This window comes from Crotalus tigris, unplaced genomic scaffold (genome assembly GCF_016545835.1).
Source record: "Crotalus tigris isolate CLP2741 ecotype Arizona unplaced genomic scaffold, ASM1654583v1 scf7180000017551.9496454, whole genome shotgun sequence".
Classification (NCBI taxonomy): domain Eukaryota; kingdom Metazoa; phylum Chordata; class Lepidosauria; order Squamata; family Viperidae; genus Crotalus; species Crotalus tigris.
This window is the reverse complement of record NW_024096469.1, coordinates 4,577,815-4,599,880: the sequence shown is the minus strand read 5'-3', so window position 1 is coordinate 4,599,880 and position 22,066 is coordinate 4,577,815. Positions and strand designations below refer to the sequence as shown.

The window sequence follows — 22,066 nt, the reverse complement described above, 5'->3', positions numbered from 1 at the left end:
TTAGAAAGGTGGCTCTGCCAGTAAACTGCAGGCTGAGTGATTTGTGTACCCAAGGAATGCTATGGGACTTTGAAGTTTTTGTATTCGTTGGGTGGGTTATTATTTTTTTTTTCAATAGGTGGGACTTAGAAATAAGCAAGATAAATACTTAAGAAAGAGAAACCACAGCTCTACTACATGTTTTGGTTCTCAGTGATACTAACCGAGAATGTGAGCAACAGCTTCCACAAGATCCCTCTGGCTACCTCCATCACTTTTGGTCAACGTTTTTTCAGCTAAGACAAAACTGGACATGACGGGGTGAGGCTGGTTGAGGAAGTGATCCAACACATCCAAGCATGAGCTGATCCTTTGGGGTAGAGTTCCCCCAATCACAGTGTCATTTGTGCCCATTGTCTCCAAAACAATTCCTACATCACCAATGGCACCCCACTGTACTGCTAGACCTGGAGGGGAAAAAAAGGGTGTGGTGGTTATTAAAGAGGACAGGCATAAAAGATAAGAATATTATTGTTTATGAGCATAAGGATGTGGTAATGTGTTGGAAGAATCAGAAAACAGGTACTTAAGTCTATGTAATCTTGCTTTAATTTATGTCTTTATACATCCAATTTGTCAAGGTGGAAAAGTAATATAATTACCAGGAAGGCCATCATGTCGCCGCTGTTCGCAGATACGTTCCATAGTAGAGTTGGCAAAGCCATAATTACTTTGGCCAGCATTTCCTCTTCCACAGCTTACTGAAGAGAAGGCTACAAAGTGATCCAGTTTTGGGCATCTTTGACGGGTTACTCTGGATTAAAAAAACAGACAAGATTATTGCTTCTTTTCAAAGAGATCCTCCACTTGCTCACCATCATCAGCTTTAAGCAGAACAACGGTTCTTCACATGATACTTACTGGTCCAGATTAAGTGTGCCCGAATACTTGGGTTTGTTGACTTCATAGAAAAGTTCTGCGGTCTGATTTTCCAGCATAGCATCTTTCAGCACCTGTAGAAACAGCAACAAATATTATCTCTCAGACAGAAAAATACCTTGTTCCCATTTCAAAACAACTATGCTATACAGTAATTACCTATAATTATCTTTACATTTAATGTGAACATTTTATGAAAATGAAAATAGTAACTATTGTTTGGAGGTGGCAGTTGAAAAAAGAATTAGGTAATCCTATAGCATCGGAGGCAAGAGTTAAACCTTACCACCACCAATTCTCAGACATATTAACCTTTGTTCAAGATCTAATATTTTATCTTTTTAAGAAGGGCAAACATTCTTTGAAGATAAAATCTAGACAGCTCTAAAATAATGATCCAACCAATATAATGTTGAAATATACATTAGTGTTTCCACTCAACCAATGTCAAATATATCTTTTTCCATGTTACTGCAGTGCTTTTTTTTCCCCTTTCAATCTTTCCTCCTCAATAATTAAAAATTAAAAAAATTCATTTGATCACTACTTCTCTTCTTTGAGGCACTATTTGATTAAAGTTTTGGTTGAGGAATGCTAAATATTAGATATGGAGATATTCACTCACAGTTTAAGATGAGATCATCTAATTAACACTTTCTGAATCATTATACAAAACTGAAAAAGCCACACTGCAAGAACATTACACTTCATTACATTTCCAATTTTTTTAAAAAATATATATTCAAAATTGCATATATTTGGTAAAAAAAAAAAACCTCACCAAACATATCTGCCTCAAAAACTATGTTAGTGAAACAACATACCAAAAGCACTGTATCTGTTAAAAATGTTTGCCAAATTATATACCTCAAGCAAAACTGCCTACAAAATATACATAAATTAGGAAGAGTACCTGCAAAAAAGTATATTGTTTTTCAGGCACCCTTTTTTAAAATCTGAAAACTCAGGGGTGTCAAACTCAATTTCATTGAGGGCCGCATCAGCATTGCGGTTGCCCTTGGGGGGCCGAGTGGGTGTGGCCAGGGTGGTGCAGCCTACTGGGTGGGCGTGGATGGATGGGCCAGCTCTACATCATTCACGTCAAGGGTGCCTGTGGGGGGCCTGGGCAGGAATGGGACAGATCTGAGGGTCTCTGGCAGAATGGGGTGGGACCGGGGCAAGCGCCAAGGCATGGTCCATTTCTTCATTCCTCACAAGAGTGACACCTCCCCAGCATGCACCCAGGGGGCAGGGCCGACGCGGCAGGGGCTGGTTACTCGCTGTTTCTAGATGGCCTTGTGAAGCTGAGACTGAATGCATTTCAGCATAGATGGCCACCACAAAATTGTACATTGGCTCCCGGCCAGTCTAGGCCAGGGCTAAGGCAGCAGGGGCCGTTCCCTCACTGTTTCTAGGATGCCTTCGCAGGCCACATGAAACCACTTCGTGGGCCGCATCCGGCCCCCGGGCCTTGTGTTTAACATGTCTGTGAAAACTGATGAGAAAATAGGATAAAACAAAGGTTAGAAAAACGAAAGAAACAAGAATGGACAAATCTTTGGAGGATGGGGGTCAGATCTGTCTGTTTCTAGAGTGGTCCACAATAAACAGTCAAATAAAACGAATCTAAAGAGAGATAAACAGCAGAGAAGAAATTAACTGAACTATGGCCATGCCGAGAGCCTGTCACTCACCATTGCCAAATTGAAAATACCCCCAACAGGTCCTAGTTGAGAAGCTTCTTGTATTAACTGCTGTGCTCCCTCAAGAGTAGCAACATCACTGGTTGACACAAGAACCTGGACTCCAAGCTGTTTCCATTCTTGCACTCGTTTAGCCTGATAACCTGAAAATCAGGAGAGTCTGTTAACTAGCTGTGGTTATACTATATTTTTGGCTATTAAATCATCAACGCAATGAATATGAATTAGGCAAACTCCTGGAGACAGTGAAGGGTGGGTCCATGGGGTTGCGAAAAGTCAGATACAACTTAACAACCGAACAACAACAAAATTTACCTTTCCATTGTCTGCTGATGAAGGTATGTGGGATGGGGAAATAAATCAGTTTTATGATCATATAATGATCCTACTGATGATCATGGAATATATCATTATTGCTTTCTGAGATAAGCCTACAGTACTGAGAGATGGCAAAATTGACTTCTCTGCTTAGAGAATGATCAATGATCATTAACATTTATTAATGACTGGAAACCCCTTATGGACTGACAATGAGCTGATGAAAAAAGGAAAATTGTGATGTAATAATAGAGAGAAGGTAAAATATAAATGCATTTATAACTGCTGGCAATAGAATTGGAAGCTGCTTCTTTATATATTTTTCTTTTCTTTATTTATTTTCTTTCCTACTTATTCATAATTTTTCCTTCTTTTCTTTTTGTTTCTTTTCTAACACTTGTATTGTTTTTATTTTTTTGTTAAAAATTTCTTCAATAAAAATTATATTTACAAAATAATCTTGTTATCAGGTATAACAGAAAATGAAGTCTTTGTGTGTGTGTGTGTGTGTGTGTGTGCGCGCGCAAAATCATATATTCAAAATATTTTTTTTCTTAGTACTTTAGCAGTACTATTCTCTTTCTATCTTTGCATGCAAAATCTTACAGGTGGTATAATTCACAGTTTAGTTACATTAACTTCCACAATTTAATTTTTATTTCTGATTTCCCCCCTTCATGGAAAAGGATTTTTTTTTCTACAACTGGAAGAAACAAAAATACCACAACTGACCTTTATTTTGTGATTAGTATATTCTCCGTTTCCCTTGTTTTTTTGTTAGATCCTTTAAAAGTAAATATCATTTTTTGTTCTTGCTCCAGATAAATTGTTATATTTTTTTTAGCAATAGGAAAAGTTCATCTCACAATTATTATCTCAAAATTCCATCTTAAGCTTTTTCAAACCACTTCTTGCTCTTGACTTAAATATAGCCTTTGCCAAGAGCAAAACTAAAATTTGCATCTCCAATCTGGGATCAGGGAACTCAGCCTTCCCTACTGTTTGCTCAACATACCTGTCCGGATGCCTGAACGAGACGTCAGCACCAGCATTTTTGCCCCTCTTTCAACCAACCATTGAGCCAGTTCGAGCCCAAATCCTCCAAGGCCTCCTGTGATGATGTATGACTTGTTTGGTGGGCAAGATGTTCGGGAGACGGCTGGAATCGGCGTTAATCTAGTTTCCTTTGTGGGAGAGTTCTTCTCTTCTTCATGGATCTAGAAAAATAGCACAGCTATTTCGCCATATAAGTCAAAACTGACTTATGCTCTCTCTTTTTTTTAAACAGAAATAGCTCTAAATTATTGTAGAGCAGGAAAGGCTATCCTGGATATATTATAATCGTAAATGGATCATAATGTTTTGGGTTTTTTTTAAAAAAAATCATTATAAAATAGAAAGCATGCAACTGAGATGGGTGGCATATAAACAACAATAGTAATAAAAAACATGTAACTGTATATTCTGGCAATGTGAGAGTCTGTAACAATTCTCATAATGCTCTTCTCAGTGCAGAAATTCAAATTACCAACATCCTTATCCAGTTTGTGTTTGAACACGTCCAGGGAGAAGGAGCACGCTACTTTCCTCAGTAATTGGTTCCACTGTTGGACTGCTCCAACTGTTAGGAAGTTTTCCTAACACAACCAGCCTTCCTGTAACAGTCTTTATTAATGTACTCCCTTGCATTCTTGGATGGTAGGCAGCAAGTTCTCAGCTTCTGTATGATACTCTACCAAGTATCTGAAATATGGTCTCTTGAGGTTGCCTTTCTCAAAGCAAAAAATACCTATTTGCCTCAGTTTTTTGTGGTAATTTCATTCCCACTCTAATAATCCTTGTTCTCTTTCTCTGCACAACTTCTTTGCTGAACAATGATACAGTATATTTAATTTGCAACACTCCCACAATTTATTAAGCAAGTTATACAGGCAAAAAATACAACGCAATCAGTCTGGCAAATTGCTTCTTGACAAATCTAGTCAGTTGGTTCTAGTAATCACTGCCTTGTTTTCAAGGTACAGAAACAGCAATAATTTTAAGATCTTCTCTAAAATCTTTCTACTCATCAATATTAGACTGATTGGCCTGAATCTTTGTATACCTTCCCTCACTTGTGAAAAAGAGACATCCCCTCTTTGCAGTCATCTGATATTTCATCTATTCTCCAGGAATTTTTTTTTTTAAATAAGAGGATTGGACAGACCATAAGCCAATTCCTTCAGTTCCCTAAAAGCTAGTCCAAGACTTTGAAAATTTGAAGTTATTCAAGATACTATATTTGTATGATGCTCAAATTGAATTCCTGTTCCTTCAACCCATCTTTTCTCAACTGTCTAGTAAAATATATTCTATTTTCTGAGAAAACTCTTAGATCTAAGTATGAGTTCAGGTAGAGCTATCCTTTTGTTGTTAGTGCTATTAATTATCATTATGTTGGCTTTATTAAATAGCTCGTTTACTGATTTTCTCTCTCTTTATTTTGACCATATTTGATGAGATAATTTGTTCTGTTTTGCTTACTTTATTTTATTAATCTGTATTTTAAACTTAATTAGGATTTAAGAAGCTGCACAATAGATGTCATTGCTTCTGTTACTTTGTATTTTGCATATTACTTTATTGTAAAATCCACAATTCAGATTCCATACTACTGTATTATTACTTCCACCATGGTTTTTTTCTGATTTGGATCTTACTATTGTTAAAATCCTTTTATAAGGTATATTGACAAGGTATCAATATACATAGTAATAAATATGTAATAAATTCTAGCACTATAGAACAGTGGTGGTGAACCTATGGCCAGAAGGGGCACTCAGAGCCCTCTCTGTGGGCAAGCTCGCTGTTGCCCCAGCCCTGCCTCCCCCCACGGCCCCCTCATCACCAGAAGCCCCCCCCTGGAGGAGAGTTGCCCCCGGGCAGCTGGGAAGTGGGACGGGGTGGGGCGGTTTTGGGGCACTTGGTCTCTATAAGGTTTGCCATCACTGCTATAGAAACACTTCATACTAATCCAGCCTCTCCATTCTTCAACCCACTCTCTCCCCTCCCCCCTCCTTTTTTTAACAGATATTCACAGCAGGTATCAGCATTCACACTTATATAGTTCAGCTTTCACAAAACCTTCTTGGACCATACCTGGATTACCACTTTTCCAATGTGTTTTCCTTGTGCCATGTATCTGAAGGCAGCTTCTATCTCTTCTCTGTTAAACGAAGTAGTTTGCAAAGGTTTTACTACACCATTTTTAATGCCTTCTTCTAGCAGGTTGGACACTGATTCCCACTCTTTGTTTTTTTCTTCGAAAATAGCATCTAACAGAATTCCATGAAAAGCCACGTTCTTCAGGAAAAGAGCCATTCCTACAAGAAGCAATGCAGTTATGACTCTTCAACCTTAATGTAGCTTCTGCTGCCAGCAAAATTGTCACACATTTTTAAAACAGTTAAGGATGAACCAGAGGCAAAATCAGGTCAGCAAAACTGATAAAACTCATTTTTGTGAAATGGTTCCTATGAATTTAATTGAAATAAAACATATAAAATTTAAGAAGAACTAGTTCTATGGAAGCTCCACCCACATAACTCTTCTACTCGAAAAGTTAGTTACAAGCATTACAGCATCATGATGCTAGGAAAAGGATGTTTGGTAAGAGCTGATTCAAGACATCTGTTAGTGCCTGCTTTGATTGGTGCCATTCTTTTTTTTATGGTTAAATCAGGATATAAACCCAAAAGGTATGACTAAATTTGCAATCTGCCCAGTAGAGTCCAGAAATATCCTGCACATAGATACTCAGCCCAAAAAATATTACCAAGAGGTGTGTTGTTCGACAGGTCATATTTGCCAATTTCCAAGAAGCGCCCATGACGAGCAAGGCAACGAAGGCTGGCCTGGAGCTTCTCTTCTGATAAGGAGTTTAACACAAGGTCAACACCTGTAAAAATGTTCAACAAAGTCAATAGCGTATCCTACAAGATTTGCATCTACACTCTTTACTTCTAATTAAAACTTCTGAATGGTAGAGAGATGGTCGCCTCCAATGTTTATACTTACCTCTGCCATTAGTAACTCTCAGTATGTGTTGTTCGAAGGAAGTATTTCTAGAATTGGCAAAGCTATTTGCATCAAGCTGAGGGAATCTTTTTTGGAGATATTCACGTTTCTCTTTGGAACCTGAAAACAGCAAAACATGTGTTTCTCTCAATTCAAATATCTTACAGATCTTTCCTTCTTCAAAGGCCTATAAGGAAGACAGAGAACGCCTTGAGCATCTACAGCAGGGGTTCTCAACCTTGGCAACTTTAAGACTTGTGGACTTCAATTCCCAGAATTCTGGGAGTTGAAGTCCACAAGTCTTAAAGTTGCCAAGGTTGAGAACCCCTGATCTACAGTGTGGGGTCAAAATCTGCTGGATGGTGCTACAACAATGTGACTGAAACCTATCCTTTTGTATGTAAGTGTGATGTTGATGTAGCTATCAAAGGGGTGGAACTTAAATCATCACTCCTGCCATCTTGAAGATTTTGATTTTAATCACTCCCATTTCATGGACACCACTGAATAATGCCAGCCACAAGCATTGTTCTGATAAAGTGGCAACTGATGATGGCTGAAGAGACATAGAAATTAATCTACTCCCAACATTTTTTTTTAAAAAGTCAACCTGTCCTTATTTATTTCTTCCATGTTTAGTTTATATTGTCACATAAAGCATATATTTAAGGAGTAAGAGAAACATCTTTTTTCTCAGTTCTTCAAGCCATGTTTGTTTCTGAAAACAAATAACTTGTTAATGTATTCATTCATTCAATTTCTATAGCTGCCAATCTCAGCCTAGCTGCTGACAATTCCAAAAGTATAAAACAATTAAAAACATTTTTTAAAAACACCCAAAATAAATAAACTGCCCAAGATATCTGGCCAGTTAACAGTAAACCCAGGAAATGGGACTTAACAAATTCAGACCTGCAGTCTCAAGAACACAGTCAGGATTTTAAAGCCTTGAAAAAGGTCAACAGAAAGAGGTCATTCTAAATTCTAAGGGTAGGTTATTCCACATTGTTTCCTATGTTTTCCATTCCTTAGAGCAGAAAGCAAAGGTTACAGGGAGCTCTTAGAAAAAAAGGAGTTATTTGAATCCATGAAAAGACAGCTACCTACCCACAGTGGCAAAGACCTGGCAGCCCATGCTTAGAGCAACAGCAACGGCAGCTTGGCCCACACCTCCTGAGGCGGAGTGGATGAGCACAGAGTCGCCCTGCTTCATGCCCCCTCGAACCACCAAGGAATAGTAAGCAGTTGTGTAGGCCACTGGCACAGAAGCTGCTTCTTCCAGGGTCCTGAAAAATAAGAAGAAACTCTTTGCAGGCCCTTCACACTTCTGTTTTTCCCCCCTTGTCAGTTTTCATCAAAGCTCTTGTTGTGAAGAAGAGAGGCAACATGGAATCTGCACTTTCCTTTCTCAAGGGGTCGTTCCACTATCTGTGCTCATGACACTGTTTTAAAACTGCATCTTTTCATCCAGAAGCAGAATCTCTCTAGTGGCTAAATTTAAACATTAAGCGAGTCCTCCCCTCGCAACTCTTTTCTATACTAGCAGCTGATCACAAGAATGCTGTGGTAAATGAAAAATTAATGCCAGAAAACATTTGCTTGGTTGCTTTTTCCCTCCTCCCTGCATTCTCTCTTTACATAAGCCAGATCTGAACGTGTTAATTTCCAGACTGTAATTTTAAAAAGTTCTTAAAGTAGAGTACATATTAACCGTCCATTCAGTCTCTTAAACTTAGTTACTAGAAGCCCCAGGTAAAGTAAAAATTGGAGGGCTCCAATAAAATCAAAGGCCCTGCATTTTTCCCATCAAAAAAGCAATTACGGGAAAAGTAGAGAAGTGGGGAAATAGTTAATGATATTCTATTTTTCTACAGAAATGAAAAAGACTGACAAGATTTTTAAACCACTGTATGATGAATGAAAGTAGACAAAAAATGTTCTGCTACTGATAATATTTCTTACATTAAATTACAGCTTAGTTTGCAAATGTAGGGATAAAATATGAGCAGCTTAGTTCCATAGGGAGTGCAAAGTAACTAGACTTACCAGTTTTGTGGCACTTCCCACAGGAATCTTTTCTCACAGTCTACCACAGTAGCAAGTCCTTTAGCTGGTAGTAAACCCATTACTCTTTTCCCTGCAGGATCATATCCTGAGAACTCCATTCCTAACATGCATTGCTGCAGTGTCCAATTTCCTGGGGGAAAAAAAAAAGGATTGCTATAAGAACATGCAACTGCAGACATTTATGGATTTTAATGTCCTTATTTATGTCTTAAACTTTCTATGCACACTGATGGTGGAAAAGAGATACATAAGTCAATTTTGGTGCGACTTGAGTATCCACAGCTAGAAATTGCAATGGGAGAAAATAATTTCTAATGTTTAACAATTTAGCATTTGACTGAATGTATTTGATTTGCTCTGCCTATCAAAACTATAGCACTAACCTTTCCACTTCTAAGTTCAACTCACAGAAAGACTGGCAATTTCTTAGAATATGTGACCCTCAATGACTTTCCAATTTCTCCTCAGATAAGGTCACTGCTCTTCCCCAGAATTCTGATTTTGGCTTGTAGAGTTTGATAAGATTCTCCAGAAGAGACCTCCAGTTCCAGATCGCGGCACTTGCAGCTGTGCGAAGAGACTGCTCTCTTCACCAGCTGATTGTCCGCTGCCGGTAGACCCTTAATCAGGTAGAAAAGCCGTCCTGGAGGGGCGGCTCCCATTGAGAAGGTCCTCGTCGTCTGTGGGAGAGCAGCAGCTTCCTCCACGGCCCGAGATTGCTCCTTTGGGCCGACGGTGGAAAGACTGGCCAGTAAAATGGCCGTTCACCTTGCCGCCGTAACCATAAGTCAGAAGAACACCTAAGCGTAGGAACCACCGTGGCTGAGCCGGGTGAGACTTTTTTTCCCCCCTCTCTTGCTTCTCCTTTTTTTTGTGTGTGTGTGTGCTTATAAAAAGTACTTTTGAAATTATTTCCCTACTCTAAGAAGGAGGCGTTTGTGAGTGTGGGAAAAGAAGCTTAAATGGACTGAATTAATTTAAAGTGACTTTTTTTCTATTTTTATTTTTTTTATTCACTTTGGGGTCTTGAAAAAAATTTTTTTTTTAATATTGAATTTACTACTGGACTTAGTCTATATCTGAAGAATTCTCCTTTTTTGTGTGTTTTCTGATCTTATTAATGTTATTCCTGGTGTCTGGGAGGAGATTTTATATTTTACTGAGGATACCTTGTGGAAAAAGTCAAAATTGCAACTGTTTCTTTTTCTGATGGTGAGACTGATTTGACCTTCAGATTACCATAAAAGGGAAAAGACAAAGAAACTTAACAGCTGTATTTGTGGGACTGGATACTGATTAAATGTTCCTTGAACACAGCTTCTATTAAAAGATACAGACTGTTTCTAATTATTTTTGAAATGGAGAAACCCTATGTTAAATTTGACTATAAACTCATATTGGAAAAACTTTATGAAGCTACTGACCAAATACGTTTGCAAATAAAAGAGTCCACTATAGCAATAAGAAACAGAAATTCTTTGAATCTACACATTGACCCCCAGACTCTATCTGAGCATCTTACAGACCAAAAAACAACAGAAGCGGAACCAACTAAGATTAAAGAAGATTCCACTTTACTTCATATGCATTCTGATGAGATCACCGAGGAACCAAAAAGGACTGTAATTAAACCACTTACAATTTCAAAACCAACAGAAATGGACTGACAAGCTCAACTAACCGAGAACTATGATAGCTTGGATAAGCAACTATTAACTACAAAGTTGGACATAACTGAGTCTGTTATTCAACAGTTTCAAATGTGGAGACTTGACCCTTTAAAACAACATGGGATTATTTACAAAGGAGCTAGGTCTCTAAAACAGAAAAGAGGACACTTTTGTTTGACCCAAAGGATACTACAAGGCACAAAAAGTGACTTGTCCATTGATATAGAGGTGTTGCTATGGAAACCTGTCTGGCATAAAAAGAAAGCTAGAATAAGATTTAAGAGTGTGACTCAAGGCTCTATATAATGGGTTTAAAAGGTTTTTTAGATATGGATTGATTTAGGGTTTAAAACAGTTAAATAAGATGTTAGATTGAATAAAAATTAATTAAAGATTTGAATTTAATAAGATGTTCATTTATGTATTAACATGTTTGTTGTGGATATAGTAATTTTGGGAGGGGGTTAAAGGAGTTTGACACAGATATTGAGGGATTGATAAATTATAAAGTATAATAGGGTAGAAAGTTTTTTTTCTTTTTTGTTTTGTTTTTTGTTTTCTTTTTTCTTTTTTGAACTAATATTTTTGCTATTAGAAATGATAGTTATTTTGTTATGGAAGAAGAATAAGAAATAAGAAAAAAGAAGAAATGATATTAATAAATGATTATTGATTATGTTAAGGAAAAAGGACTGGAGAGACACCTGAAGTGTTAATTATGTATTTATATTAGCAATATGGAATATAGCAATTGAAATAGTAAAGCTTAATACAGGATTTGGACTTATTTAGATGAAATGTTATTGATGATTGTTTGGATTGACTTAGTTGTATTGAAATACATTAATTTGAATATAATATATTATTAGAGGGAATAGAGAGGGGGTTTCTAATGATCTAATGATTTAATTTGAACTATATGACTTTGTTTTTGGACAATTGACTACCCTGCCACCATAATGATTCTTAAGCACTTGTTTGTAAAATGAAAAAACTAATAAAACTTGTTGTTTTTTTTTAAAAAAAAGATTCTCCAGCAGGAACATTTTAAAGTGCCAACTGCAGGCAGTTTAACTCAGAGATAGGCACATCAACAAGGAATCCCACTTGAAAGTGGTCTTAATTTAAAAATGACCTTAATATTTTAGCATTTCTGGCACCAAAATTCTCCTTCAATGTGTTCTTGGTACCTGTGGGGTGGGTGTGGAGATTTTAGCCCTATTCTTGTGTTAGCATATATGGATAAGACTCAGGAAGGATTCTTCTTCAGGTGGTTTAGCGTCGGTGATGGCGGCTACTTTGTAGCTGTCCTCCTGGGAAAGCATGAGAACCGCGGAGAACAGCAGGCACCAGCTGTTCCGCGGCTCAAAACCTCCCTCCCGGGCGAAGGGGGGGAGAGGGGAGTATCACCTGAATAGAGGTAGAGCCTCTTGGACCCTCCAGGAATTTTTCTTTAGGGGGTGAAAAGAGAGCTCCCTCGGAGTTCGGGTTGCCTCCGCCTCCCAGCTGTCTTTGTTCCCTCGGGAACAAAGCTAAACGCTGCTACCATCTCCGCGCTTAAAGGGACCGGGTGAGTTACTTATAAAAAGCTGACAGAGTTGGATAAAGGATTCTTTTTATTGGATTTTATCTGGATTTTAGTTTGAAAGGTTGATTTTTATTTTTTCCTTTCTTTTTTTTTGCTTCTTTTGTGGAGAGTGAAAGTAAAATGGCGATCGGAAAGTTTTTTTTTTCTTGAAAAAAAAAGTGAGTGAAACGGAATGTAATGGATTTGATGGTTCCTTTTTTAAAATTTTTTTCTTAAGGTGGATTTGTGGTTTGGGAAGATTTTTTTTCTTTTTTTTTTTGTTAAACTCTCCTTTGTTATTTTTTTTCCCTTTTAAGGGATTTTTTATCTTTTCCTTTTTTTCAAAGAAGGAGGAAAGAAGAAACAAGATTTTTTCTTTTTGAAAAAGCAGCAAGCAACATCTACAGTACCTAAGGTGACTTCTTCTCCTGCGATCTTACCAGCACAACAACCTAAAGCTACACCACCACCCTCTCCTCCTTTGCCAGCAATAACGGTACAAGATATGAAAGACATAATGGGAAATGCTGTATCTCAAATCAGAGGGGAAATGAAGGAGCTTTTAGAGCAGAATAATACTATTTTGAGGCAAGATATAGTCATGGCTTTAACAGGACTTGCTTCTGTGGTTGAGAAGTTGGACTTTAGAGTGGAAGAAGTGGCAGATAAGGTGGAAATTTTGGAAGATAAATTTGAAGGTATGGAAAAAAAGATGGAAATTTCACAAGATGATATTGTTATGTCTCAGTACAGAGAAATGGAGTATGCTTTAAGAATCAGAGGCTTGAAAGAAGATATGCAGCAAGACTTGAGAGAGATTGTAGTAAATGACTTTGCTGCTATTCTGAATAGAGAGAAAGAGGAAATACTCAGAGAAGTTGAAAAAATATTTAGAGTTAACTCTTGGGTTGCAAAGCAAAGAAACTTACCAAGAGATGTGGTGATTTATTTTGGGAAGAGATCTCTACATAATGAAATCATACAAGCTTTTTATAATAAGAGGTTCCAGATTGCTGCTCAAGATGTTATTATTTTAAAGGAGATTCCATCCAAAATTTTAAGAAGGAGAAAAGAGTTTACTTTCTTAGCTAATGAACTTAAAAAAAGATTGATGCCATTCAGCTGAGAGATTCCGATGGGTATTGTTGTGAGCCATGCGGGGACGCGTTATAGACTTAACACAGTTTCTAAAGCAAAGGAGTTTTACAAGTCGGTCCTGGGAGCAGGCTCACCATCACCTATGATGCAGAAAGTTTTGGATGGTAAAGAGGTGGAAGAGCAGTCTGAAGAAGTAGTATTGATGGATGCTGGAAAGTCACAGGTGGAGTGGCTGCAACAAGCAGAGATCAAAGAGCAAAGAATGACCCGCGCAGCACATAGACGTAAGGAAAAGGAACAACAGAAGAAAGAAGTTAAAGAAGCTCTTCAAGAAGTTGCTTCGGTGCCTGTGGGAGGAGCAAGACCCAAGAGTTCTGCAGTACATTCCTCAATGGCAGATCTTCAAGCAGTCTTCTCCAGGCTTTTGGTTAAGGGAGATGGTAAAGCTCCTGACATGGAATGCTAATGGCCTCAACTCCCCTCAAAAGAGAAAGAAAATTTTTCATTACTTAAAGCAATATAACAGTGATATTATTTGCTTGCAGGAAACACATATTATATCTAAAGATCAAAAATATTTAGTTAATGGAGGAAATGGATAGATTTTATACAACACAAGATGGATATTAAAAAATATTATTTAGCTTTTTAATAATTTATATTGAAAAGCCAATTTTCTTGAAAAGCCAAACTTTTTTTTCCTTCTTTCTTATTTTCTATTTCTCTTTTTTTATATATATATTACCTTTAATTATTTTATAATGTATTTAGATTTGTTTATAGTTTTATAACTTATACTGAAAAGTTAATTTTCTTTTCATATTTTTTATGTATTTCTTTTTTTTTCTCTTCTTTTCTGGTATTTATGTTTTTCTTTTTTTATATATATACATTGTTGTTAATTATTTAGTAATTTGTTTAAGTAGTGTATCTAGATTTATTTATATTTTATACTTTTTTAAAGATTTTTTGAAGAAACTCTAATTAAGCCTATATCCAGCTCTGGGATAGTCGGGGGAGGGAAGGGGAGGGTTGGGGAGGGATGGGGAAAATTGTTTTGTTTTTGTATTGTAAAATCTTATAAATTTTCAATAAAAAAAAATATTTAGTTAATGCTCGTCTGGGATCTCCTTTTGTATCTTTTGCTCCTGAGAAAAAAGGGGGAGTAGTTATTTATGTTAAGCAAAATTTACCAGCCTGTTTGGTAGAATCTGATCCTCAAGGGAGATATGTTATGATTGAAGTTGGTTTGTATGGTAAGAAAGTACTTATAGTGGGACTGTATGCACCAAATCAACAACAGAAACAATTTTACAGACTGTTACATCAAAAATTAATTTTGTTGGATTATAGATCTGTTATATTAATGGGAGATTGGAATGGTGTTTTAGATACACAAAGAGATAAAAAAGGATCCTCCATTTCTTTTAAACAGGTTAAATTACCTAAAGCTTTTTTTGATTTGAAAGAGGACTGGGAGCTGCGAGATTGTTGGCGTGAACATAACCTGGAGGAGAGAGATTTCACTTTCTTTTCGGATAGACATCAATCTTTTTCAAGAATTGACTTTTTCTTGATTACAATGGATTTATATTCTAGGGTAAAGAATGTTAAAATTTTTCCCAGGACATTGACGGATCATAGTCCAGTTTGGATGGAATTGGTTGATGAAAAAGAGGAGAGGAGATCGTGGAGGATGAATGAAAATTTATTTAGACAAGAAAAGAACGTTCAAAAATTAAAGGAGCAATTAAAGGATTATTTTGTTTTAAATATGCATAAGGGAACTTCAATGTCAATGGTCTGGGATGCTGGCAAAGCCTACATGCGGGGGATTTTGATACAAATGAATAAGGTTCATAGACAGAAGCAGACGCAGAAACGTAAGGAGTTGGAAGATGAGATTAAACTAAAAGAAAAAGCTTTGATTTTAAATCCTACAGATGAGAAGATTAAGGAATCTATAAAATTGCTTAAATCACAATTTAATATGTTGATGGCTGATCAAATTGCAACTAATTTATTGTATATGAAACAAAATATATTTTGTAATGCCAATAAACCAGGGAGATGGTTGGCTTACCAATTGAGAAAGAAGCAGAGACAGAGAACTATAGATAAAATAAATTATAATGGTAAATTGGTATACCAGAAGGAGTTGATTAAGAAATCTTTTTTAGATTATTACCAAAAATTATATATGAGTACTAAAGTACAGGTTTCAGATATAGATAATTATTTAAATGACGCTAACTTTCCTAAATTAACAGAAGATCAGAAACAAGAAATTAATGGTTTGATTACTAGTGAGGAAATTGAGACAGTAATTAAAGAATTAAAATTAGGTAAAGCACCGGGTACGGATGGCTTGACATCTATTTATTATAAAACCTTGACACAAGAGATGATTCAACCTTTAAGTGAGCTTTTTAATAATATATTACAGGGTTCAGAGATTCCCCCGTCATGGGGTAGAGCTTTTATATCTTTGATTCCAAAAGAAGATCAAGATCTTACTTTACCAAAGAATTATAGACCTATATCTCTCTTAAATGTAGACTATAAGATTTTTTTCAAAAATTTTAGCTAACAGGCTTATGAGGGTCTTGCATCATGTAATACATTTGGATCAAACGGGTTTTATAACTGGAAGGTATATGAAGAATAATGTTAGACAAATTATTAATTTATTAGAATATTTAGACAAAAACAATCAGGTTTCTGCAGGATTGATATTTTTAGATGCTGAAAAAGCTTTTGATCAGTTGAATTGGCAATTTATGTTAAGATTAATTGAGAAAATGAACTTTGGAGAAAAAATTTCACAAGCTCTTGGTGTTATTTATCAAAAGCAAATGGCACAACTTATAGTTAATGGGGGTTTGTCAGAGGTGTTTTTAATAGAGAAGGGGACTAGACAGGGTTGTCCATTGTCACCATTGCTGTTCGTTTTAACTTTAGAAATTTTGCTGATTAAAATTCGAGAATCACAGCAAATAAAAGGAATAGAAGTTAATAAAAAAGAATATAAATTAAGGGCTTTTGCAGATGACTTGGTTGTTACTTTATCTCAACCTACTCATTCTGTAATAGAGTTATTACAACTGATATATCAGTATGGACAGGTTTCGGGTTTTAAAATTAATAACAATAAGACTAAAATACTGCCCAAAAATATGACTAATTTGGATAAGGAGATTTTGGTTAAGTTGACAGATTTTGAGGTTGTCAATAAGGTAAAATATTTGGGGGTTATTTTATCTGTTTCTAATGCAAAATTGTACAAAAATAATTATGAAAGGCTGTGGGTCAAAATACAAAGAGATTTGGAAAATTGGGAGAAGTTGCAATTATCTCTTTTGGGAAGAATTGCGGCGATTAAAATGAATGTTCTGCCAAAGTTTCTTTTTCTATTTCAAATGATACCTATTTTAAAGAATGAGATTAATTTAAATGAATGGTAGAAAGATATCAATAAATTTATTTGGGCAGGGAAAAAACCAAGAGTAAAACTTAAAATTATACAAGATATTTGTGAGAGAGGTGGACTCAAGGTACTGAACTTGAAACTGTATTATGATGCTGTGGTTTTAACATTAATCAGTGATTGGGTTAATTTAACAAATGTAGAAATACTCCTCTTGGAGGGTTGGGATTTACTTTTTGGATGGCATGCCTATTTAATTTTTAATAAAAGGGTTGATAGGGTTTTTAAATCTCATATTATAAGGATTTCTTTACTTCGGGTTTGGAAGAAATATTATAGAAGTGATTTTAAAATTCCATTATGGGCTATACCGGGGCATGCGATAGAAGGGATAAGGAGAGGAGTCAAGATGGATAGTGTTTCTTATGCACAATTACTTAGATGGGATAGTAAAAATTGGCAATTAAAATCGTTGGAAGATTTAATACAAGAAAATATTATCTATTCATGGTTTCATTATAGACAAATAGTGGAGAGGTGGAAGATAGATCGTAATGTGGGTTTGCTCAGAGAAGATGAGAATTTATTAAAACAAATAAAAGATCAAAGACGAACTCATATTAAGAGAATTTATGGGGTGTTAGTAGAATTGGATTCAGAAGCAGAATTAGTTAAAGAATGTATGGTTAAATGGGCACAAAATTTTGATGAACCGGTTCCATTAGATACCTGGGAAATTATTTGGGTGAGGAATGTTAAATTTATACAAGCCCAAAATTTAAGGGAAAATTTTTATAAAATGTTTTATAGATGGCACCTTGATCCACAAAAAATGTCTTGTATGTATCCTGACTTGCAGCCTAAATGTTGGAGATGTGGATGTTTGGATGCTACCTATTATCACATCTGGTGGTCATGTAAACATATAAAAGCTTTTTGGATTAAGATATGGTGAAATATCCAAAGAATTTTTAGAAGAAGGGTAAAATTTACCCCACAATTGTTTTTGTTAGGTATTGTTTCTGATTGTGATAGTAAAGAGACTACATTGATGTTAAATTTAATTACAGCAGCAAGGTTGTTAGTAGGGCAATGTTGGAAGAAGGAATCTTTGCCTACTTTGCAAGAGTGGTTTCTTAAAGTTTCTCACTTGGCGGAAATGGCAAAGATTTCGGCTTTCTTGAAAGATCAATCGCAAGAGAAGTATTTTTTGGTATGGAAAAAATGGATAGATTTTATACAATATAAGTTGGATATAAAAAAATATTATTTAGTTTTTCAATAATTTACATTTAAAACTTAAGATATTTTATAGATTTTTCTTTTTTTTAATTCTTTTTATTTTTTTTTGTTTTTCTTTTTTATTTGATTCTTCTTTTTTCTGTTTCTTTTTTCCTTCCTTCTTGTATTTTCTTTTTATATATTATTGTTAACTATTTTATAACTTGTTTAATTAATGTATTTAGTTTGCTTATAGTTTATATGTGTTCTAAGATTTTTTGAAAAAATTTGAACTAAGCCTGTATTCAGCTCTGGGAAGATCGGGGGAGAGTATGGGAGGGTTGGGGGGTTTGGGGAAGGGAATTGTTTTGTAAAACTTAAAAAAATAATAATTAAAAAAGACTCAGGAAGGATTCAGCTCACCTCTGATCCTATTCTTTATCTAATTGAGAACATTATCAGGCTAATATCAAATTTCTTTGCTGAAGATATCTATACTCCAATCATTTCTACAGATATTGTATCAAGCCATGCTTATACTATCTTAGCCAAAGAGTTGATCTTTTCTTTATGAAGAACATATATATATAATTATTTATCTTAGGACATACATATATAATAGAAACCTTTTATATTTCCATAACTTTAGTACCATTTAAGACTCTTCATCCTGACAATAGGTTCTAATCATTGCCCATTAGGCAATAACTTAAGAACACTCAAGTGGAGATGAGTCTCTGGAAATGTTTTTTACACAAACCTGCTTTGTAACAAGCCAGCACTAGATTATTTAACTGTTGTAATTGGTAATTACTTTTCTAGGTTTTTATTAAGGTAGTCCTTGACTTACAACAGTTTATTTAGTGATCGTTTGAAGTTACAATGGCACTGAAAGACTTATAACCATTTTTCACACTTATAACTGTTCCAGCATCCTCATGGTCATGTGATTAAAATTCAGATGCTTGGCAATTGACTCATATTTATCACAGCTGCAGTGTCCCGGGGTCACGTGATCCCCTTTTGCGGCCTTCTGACAAGTGAAGTCAAGGGGGAAACTAGATTCACTTAACAACCATGTTACTAACTTAACAACTGCAGTTATTCACTTAACAACTGTGGCAAGAAAGGTCGTAAAATGGGGCAAAACTCATTTAACAACTGTCTCATTTAGCAATATAATTTTTGGGTTCAGAGGACTATCTGTACTGTGCTGAGCTTCCATCTAGTTATCCATACTCAAATTTTAAAACAAGCATCTCTTTCTTTGAACTACTTCTATATGATATGTAATATGTTTCTCTAAGAAACAGGTGAATTAATGTATGCAAATTAAAATACTGCAAAGCCTCTACTAAAACAAAAGCAACTTACCAGGAATAGCATCTGGAGAGAGTTTTCCCGTGGCCAACATAATGTCACGGAAATTTAGAGATGCATAATGGATTTTGCACAGTTGGACATTAGGGCTGCTTGTGGAGAAATGCTGAAGTGGGGAAGAAATCCAGCGAAGAGAAGAAAGATCCCCACGTGTCAAAACATTCACAAATGCATATTCAGTAACCTCTAGAGATTGAGCTGGAGGAAATTGAGAGATATACAACTTAGCATTCTTTCATTTTACAGACACAAACATGGCAAACTTATTTTCCTCTTTAAACATTGGGAAAAGCCCAAGTTATTAGTTAGAATGGAACATTCCATTCTAACTTTCCCAAAGCTTTGGATTTCTAAAGTAAACTCACTATAGGACAATTCATACCACTCATTTGTACTGAAAAGGCATTCACTGTTACCCAGAATTGAGACAAGAGTCACAAAAAGACTACTTACATTTATAAAGAATACAGAGATTAAGTGAGAGACAGTGAAGCGAATGTTCATTTTTTTCCCTCATTCTTTTGTGAACACGTTACATTTTGTAATAAAACTCACCTTGCTTTAGTGGAAGATGTCTGAAAGAGCCCCACTTTCCATCACGGTAAATATTCATGACCAAATCATTCTTCAGAATTGTTTGCATTTCTTTAGCAGAAGAGTTGGTGGGTGGGCTAGGAGAAGCAGCATCGAGATTGGAGATGAAGAGGCACCTAGGAAGTAAAAGACACGGTTTAACCTATTTTTTATTTCTCCCTAGTAGTTTTAAGAAATGTATAGTGTCATTAAATATGATACTGTTCTACCTGATCCTGTGACCACCAGGTTCTTGACGGAGACAGTTCACCATACCGACAACTCCAGAAGTACCACAGTTAGCTGCAGTCAACCACACAGCATGTTCAGAAGGTTCTGCTAGCATTTCCTGAAAGAGAAATACTGTATTTAGTTGTCATGGAATAGTGATTTCCATAATGCATAATATGAAAATAGCAACTCTCAAATTTCACAGGATTTGTAGACTAAAAGTTGAAATCCTTTTAACCGACTGCTATAAAAATCTAGTTGGGAAACCTAAGAAAAAGAAAGAAAACCAAGAACTTCTCAGTTTTTACCTTCAAAGATTCTACCCATTTATAATTGGTTTCATCCACCGGCAGGAAAATGGGCTTCTTGGTAGGAAGTGGTCGACGGCATAAGAAGATGGCTGCACCAAAAGAAGACCTTTTCACAGCCACTAAATTCAGATTAGCCTTTTTAAATAAGTCCTCCCATTCTACCTGCCAAACCAAGGAAAATTAGAATTATAGTAAATCACCCAGTCATTTGATTCTTGAAGAGTAATCTTTCTCATGTTGTTGTTTAATAAACAAACATTAGAATGCTCTTCTTCTGTTGCCTATCGTTTAGTTTCTTTCTGATGCTCTTACCTTTAACTTACCTGCTACCTCTAGAACACTACACCACTAACCTGCCATTAAGAATATATTTAATGATAACTTGTGTGGAATAGTCTAGGGCTTGGGAGCCTGTGAAGTAAACATGCTTAAAATTATGTTTTATTGTCTAATATTGACTCAAAAGTAAATCTCAGAGAATTCAATTGAATTATTAATGTACAGATGCATACAAGCATTCATCTATCAATCTATTGTCCCTCCCCCACATTAGTCAATTTCACTATACCTACTGGATCTATCAAGATAGCTTCTTTTCATATTTAATTCTTGTAGGAATTATGTCACTCAGGTAACTAGGATCAAAGCTTGGTCCTTTTTCAGGTCCTATCCTCATTTTATTATGTAAGGTGAACAGTCATTTTCTATTATTGGGACTGAGGGAAAAGGGATTTTTATTCTTGTCAATCTGAGGTAAATGACTGATAGTTATTTAAATACATTATGGCTATTCTGCTCAAGACTTTAAAAAACCTTTTAGACTACACTATACCTTTTCCACTCTGAAAAGTAAAAGAAAATAAAAATCTGTCCCCATCTGGCATCTTTTAGATAGATGTACTGAGTTGATAGTTCCTAGAATTCCCCAACCAGCAGAGCTGAGGGTTGGACAACACCATTCTGAAGCAGCTGAGGAGAACTAGGAGGGCGTATTTCATACCTGATTTAGAAGGCCTGGTTTATCTTGAAGCTCTGGGGATGTAAGAAAAGCAACTATTTCCCCTAGGGTTTCTCCTTTCAGAAGAGTGTGCAATAAAATAAAACCACCATCCTTCACTGTGGTTGCCATGTTAGAAAGAGTTTCGGCCGGCTTGCTGAGAGCATTCAGTGAGCAGTTGCATACTAGGAGATCAGCATTCATCAAGCTTCCAGGAGGAGGACTGGCCGGATCCCATTGCTCAATAGAGGCACCAATTTCCTGCAAATCGTTCTCGTGTGATGCCAGATTTTTTAGTACTCGGTCAGTGGCGATATAGTCTAGTTGCAACATGGGCTGGGTGTTTAAGATGCTTGTAACTCGTGAGAATAGATGTCCATCTCCTGCTAGAGTCTGAAAGAGCAAAATAAAAGTGTGTATGTGTATGTGTAAGTATACCCACACACACACACCGAGGTAGTCCTTGTTCAGCAACTGCCTTGTTTAGCAATTCTTTGCAGTTGCAACAGTGATGAAAAAGTGACTTTTG

The 22,066-nt window shown here is 36.0% G+C and overlaps 1 protein-coding gene across 2 annotated transcripts in view; it reads right to left on the bottom strand.

The window, feature by feature from the left end:
- FASN (fatty acid synthase) overlaps positions 1-22,066 on the bottom strand; it is a 71,757-nt gene that overhangs the window by 9,620 nt on the left and 40,071 nt on the right. For both annotated transcript variants that reach the window (XM_039344280.1, XM_039344290.1), the window contains 15 exons: positions 21,541-21,930; positions 20,538-20,702; positions 20,229-20,347; positions 19,981-20,135; positions 19,420-19,623; positions 9,042-9,192; positions 8,103-8,281; positions 6,996-7,115; positions 6,754-6,876; positions 6,078-6,301; positions 3,955-4,156; positions 2,613-2,764; positions 901-992; positions 642-793; positions 204-446 (listed from right to left, as the gene is read on the bottom strand). In XM_039344280.1, coding sequence (XP_039200214.1) covers positions 204-446; positions 642-793; positions 901-992; positions 2,613-2,764; positions 3,955-4,156; positions 6,078-6,301; positions 6,754-6,876; positions 6,996-7,115; positions 8,103-8,281; positions 9,042-9,192; positions 19,420-19,623; positions 19,981-20,135; positions 20,229-20,347; positions 20,538-20,702; positions 21,541-21,930 — 2,671 coding nt within the window. The remainder of the gene's footprint in view (positions 1-203; positions 447-641; positions 794-900; positions 993-2,612; positions 2,765-3,954; positions 4,157-6,077; positions 6,302-6,753; positions 6,877-6,995; positions 7,116-8,102; positions 8,282-9,041; positions 9,193-19,419; positions 19,624-19,980; positions 20,136-20,228; positions 20,348-20,537; positions 20,703-21,540; positions 21,931-22,066) is intronic.